General features: G+C 62.7%; 1 protein-coding gene across 1 annotated transcript; it reads right to left on the bottom strand.

The window, feature by feature from the left end:
• Positions 1–461: 461 nt before the first annotated feature.
• LOC101519953 (lipocalin-1) lies at positions 462–3,084 on the bottom strand. Its single transcript, XM_004593668.2, has 6 exons — positions 2,881–3,084; positions 2,304–2,434; positions 1,941–2,011; positions 1,358–1,468; positions 690–791; positions 462–531 (listed from the first exon to the last, which is right to left on the bottom strand). The coding sequence occupies exons 1-6, from the start codon at positions 2,968–2,970 to the stop codon at positions 506–508; spliced, it is 531 nt and encodes a 176-aa protein (XP_004593725.2). The 5' UTR covers positions 2,971–3,084; the 3' UTR covers positions 462–505.
• Between the last annotated feature and the right edge of the window lie 1,078 nt (positions 3,085–4,162).

A 4,162-nucleotide genomic window follows, 5' to 3' on the forward strand; every position in this document is an offset into this window, starting at 1 on the left:
GGGCTGGGCTGTCCCCGGCCATCCAAGGAGGCTGGTGCTCGCCTGCTCTGGCCTGGTGGGGCAGAGTCCTGCTTAGCGAATCTGTGTTGGTTTGCACACCCACAGAGATTCGCCAGGACCCAGGGAGCCACCCCAATTTCAGCAGGGAGGGAAGGAGGGCTGTACTCTCAGGACACTCCCACCCCATTTCTGAGCTTCTCCCAGGGCCCAGAAAAAGTCACAGGACTGTTGGGGTGGGGGTGCTGCTGCCCACACCCTGGGGATCTGTCCCCACAGTGTCTGCTCTAGCCAGAAATGACGGGAGTGTCCCCAGCACCCCAGGGTGACCCCACAGCAGGGTCTGAAACATCACGAGAGGGCCTGGAGGGCTCAGGACAGAACCCACAACTGCCTGGCCAGGTCAGCCTCTCCTGCCCAGGCTGCAGGCTGGGGACAGAGCCGGAGCACTCACACGCCCACCAAACCTGAGACCCACATTTTCCCAGAAGGCCCGTGGGGGCTTACCCTAGTCACTCTCTGGAGAGCAGGATTCTGCAGAAAGAGGGAATACGGTGTCTTAGAGCCCCCTGGGAGTGAGCCAGGACCCCAAACCTGCACTGTGTCCGACACTTCCCTGACCCCCAGAAGCACAAAGACAAAAGGAGACTCGCACATCCCTGGGCCGGGAGAGCAGGCAGGTGCATTCCTACCTCCCAGTGGCGGGATGATGATCTCCTCCGTGGTCAAGCCCTTGGCTCTTGCCACCTGCTGAAACTCCTCCAAGGCTGCGGGGTTGGTTTCAGGGTCTCTGCCTGCAGGTGCAGCCAGGACAAGACAGGAGGGTGAGGTGGCACAGCACTGGGCACCAAGGGGTCAGCACTCCAGCCTGGGATACCAGGAGGCCCTCAGCTGGGAGGGAGCCTTCAGCAGGGCCGACAGGGCCACCAGGGGTACATCCCACTCCTGTGCTCATCTGGGGCAGGACTGGAGCACCCGGATGGGGTGTCCCCCAACACACATGAGCCTCCCCCAGGCAGAGGAAAGCTGTGAAGGGCAGCACACGGCCCAGCAGGCCTGAGGAAGCCAGGCTACCCTGGGCACTGGGCACCTGCTGACCCACCCTGCTAGGCTCTCACGCCTGACCCGGGAAGTGCTGCAGCGGTCAGCACCCCAACCTGGGGGACCCTGAAGGCCCTTGCTGAGCAGAACCTGGGCTGACACCCAGAAAGCCCTGGGCTTCGCATGTGGGGTTGGGGTAGATCAGGGCCTGTGCTGGAGGCCAGAGGTGTCTGGCATCCCAGCTGCTGCTTCTGGGCCAGGAGGGGTCCGGCACGAGCGGGAGGGCACGGGGATCAGGGCCTTGGTAGCTCACACTCACCCACGAGCTTGACATGGCGGAAAGCCTTCCCGTCCATCACACCCTCACACACGAGGACAAAGTGGCCCTTCTCCTTCAGCGGAGTCACCCGCACCACACTCTTGCCCCCAACTGCAAGCACAGCATCGGGGTCCACCTGAGGCCCAGGCTTCCTCACAAGGGAGCAGACATGGGGCCCAGTGCCTGGACTGGCAGATCCCTCAGCCACCTGCTGGCCAGGAGTCCAGTTACCAAGAGGCTGGCAGAGTCTCACACATACTCCAAGAACCCGTGCAGCAGAGGCAGCCCAGCCACATCCTGACGGCCCAGACGTTTCCAGGGCGAGAGGCAGGACAGGGTTGGGGTTCAGAGTGCCCCTCTCCCAGCTCGCAGGACCAACCTAGGGACCCTCCACGGGAGGAACCCTAGGCAGTTGGCCCCCTCTGGGCAGCACGGGACAGCCCCTGCTCCTGGGGGTCAGAAGCTGGCCACTCTCAGAAAGGAGACCGGAGTGAGGGCAGAAAGGGGCACAGAAGGCAGCCAGAGAGGAGGGCAAGGGTGTGGTCCTCTGGCCGACGGGCCTGCCCGCTGGCTCAGTACTCACAGGCCGTGTACCTGCCCGGCTCCTCCGTTCTCTCCAGGACGGCATCGAGTGTGTGGCACTGACCCTTGATCCTGGAAACAAGAAGCGTGTGGGCAGTGCTGGGCCTGCTTGGGCCTCCCCTGCCTGGGATGGCTACTGTACAGCCCTTGGAGGTTGCGAGTCCCAGGCAGGCCCCTGTAGGTGCCCCTGGAAGCCAGAAGGTCAGAGCCGGATCTGCCATCCTCAGGGACACACACAGCCCAGGCACCCCGGGGTCAGTTCATCCTCAGAGCTGCAGGGGCTCAGCTGGAGGGCATCAGGGTGCTCACTCTGCCATACCCCGCCTCAACTCCTGCCCTCCCATGGGAGGCCTCAGACACTCACAGGAAACTGAGGGTGACCTCCAGGTTGCCCCCATCCTGTGTCACGATGGTCATGGGCCCCACAGATTCAGGCTTCATCTCTGGCTTGTCCATGTTCGTGGTCACGGCCTTCATGTACCAGGTCCCTGACACCTGGGGCAGGAGCGTCTCCATTGGCCTGAGCGACGTCTCCAGGGCTTCCCTGTCTGAGTCTGTAGCCCCCAGACTCTGTCGTGCACCAAGGCTGGGACACAGGGAGCCCTCTGTACCCCACATACCACCCGGAACACTCCCAGGGACCTCACCAGTCTGAGCCAAATGATGGCTGCCAGCCCCTGCGGGTGCCCGCACTCCAGGGACCCTCACTGCCAGCCATGTGCCTCTCTCACAGCACCCTGTACACCGGGGTCCCCAACTCCTGCTGCTGTTCAGAGGCACAGGCCCCAACACCAAGGGTCTCCCTGGAGTCTCCCCACCTTTACCTCCCTCAGCAGCCTGTACCCCGGCTGCCTGGGCTCCAGCTCCAGCTTAGAGCTGGAAGCTACAGTGAGGGTCTCCGCAGATGCCCCCTGCCTCCCCACTGCCCTCTCGAGCCTCACATCCTGATCGCCCTCGTCCAAGGCCAGGGGGTCCTGGGCCCGCAGGGCAGCAATGAGGCCAAGGCAAAGGAGCAGGAGCAGGGGCTGCATCTCGGGGGTCTGCTCTCACAGCTGACAGGTCACTCTCCGGGTCTGCGAGAGGCTGGGCCAGCTCCTCTCCCCACCACCCTTATATAGCTGAGCACAGGGTCCCCCGGAACTTGGCCGAGAGGCCCGGCCAGTCCCTTCCTGGCCATGATTGTGGCCAGCTCTGTGCTGGAGCAGAGAAGTCGTTATTCTTGGACGTTCTTTAGCCCAGCTCTTGAGTCTGCAAAGGTCATCTGAGTGGGCTGCAGTCCAGGGGCGGAGCCCACACTCGGCCTGAGCCCCAGGTCATGACAGCACCAGCGGGTACCAAGTCCACACTGCCAGGCACCTGGGCATGGAACATGCTTGATGCCAAGAGGGTGCAGGTTGGCTCAGCGAGTTTTGGGTCCTTGGCAGGACACTCACCCTGAGACACAACCTGGACACTCACAGCCCATGGAATCCCCACGGGCACACAGGCCGTGAACCAGGCTTCCCCCTACTATGCCAGCTGTGCAGGCAGCAAGCACCCTTACGGGCAGGGACAGAGAGGACCGCGACAGGTGCCCGGTGTGAACACAAACGAGGATCCCAGAAAGTTCATGGAAACTGACATCAGGTGGAAAGTGTCCGTGGGTCTTTTCATCCAAACAAACTCCCACTGGCTTGCTCTACCACATGCTGAGATTAGAACCACCAGCAGGACTCAGGCAGGTGAGGAGAAGGATTCCAGTGGGAGCACAGGGAAGTTTTGTCAGATTGAAACAGGAGCAATCAGCCAACTTGTGGTGAAGCGAGGGGAAAGGATGGGGAGACGCACAGGCTAGAGGGAGAGCTGGTGTGGACCCCGGCCTGTGGATTCAGCAGGGCAGGGCCGTGTCCTGCTGCGGCAGGCACTGCAGGAAGCCCGTGGTGAGCAGGAAGGACCGGGCACCTGCCTGAGCCCAGATCACTGATGGAAGGCACAGGGTTCACAACGGGGAACTCAGGGACAGAACTTCTGGGCTGACAGGAGAGGCCGTGATCCCCAGGGTCTGTCCAGCACTTGACAGGAGCCAATGCAGCCAGCACCAGGACCCCGCAGCAACAGTGCCCAGCCCCAGCCTCAGCTACCAGAGGAGGGGACAGCTGGGCCTGGCCAGGGTCAGGGGTCACAGGCAGCTTTGGGGGGAGCTCGGGGCCTTTCTGTGCTGACCTGTGGGAGGGTGCAAAAACA

Source organism: Ochotona princeps, chromosome 14 (assembly GCF_030435755.1).
Source record: "Ochotona princeps isolate mOchPri1 chromosome 14, mOchPri1.hap1, whole genome shotgun sequence".
Taxonomy (NCBI): domain Eukaryota; kingdom Metazoa; phylum Chordata; class Mammalia; order Lagomorpha; family Ochotonidae; genus Ochotona; species Ochotona princeps.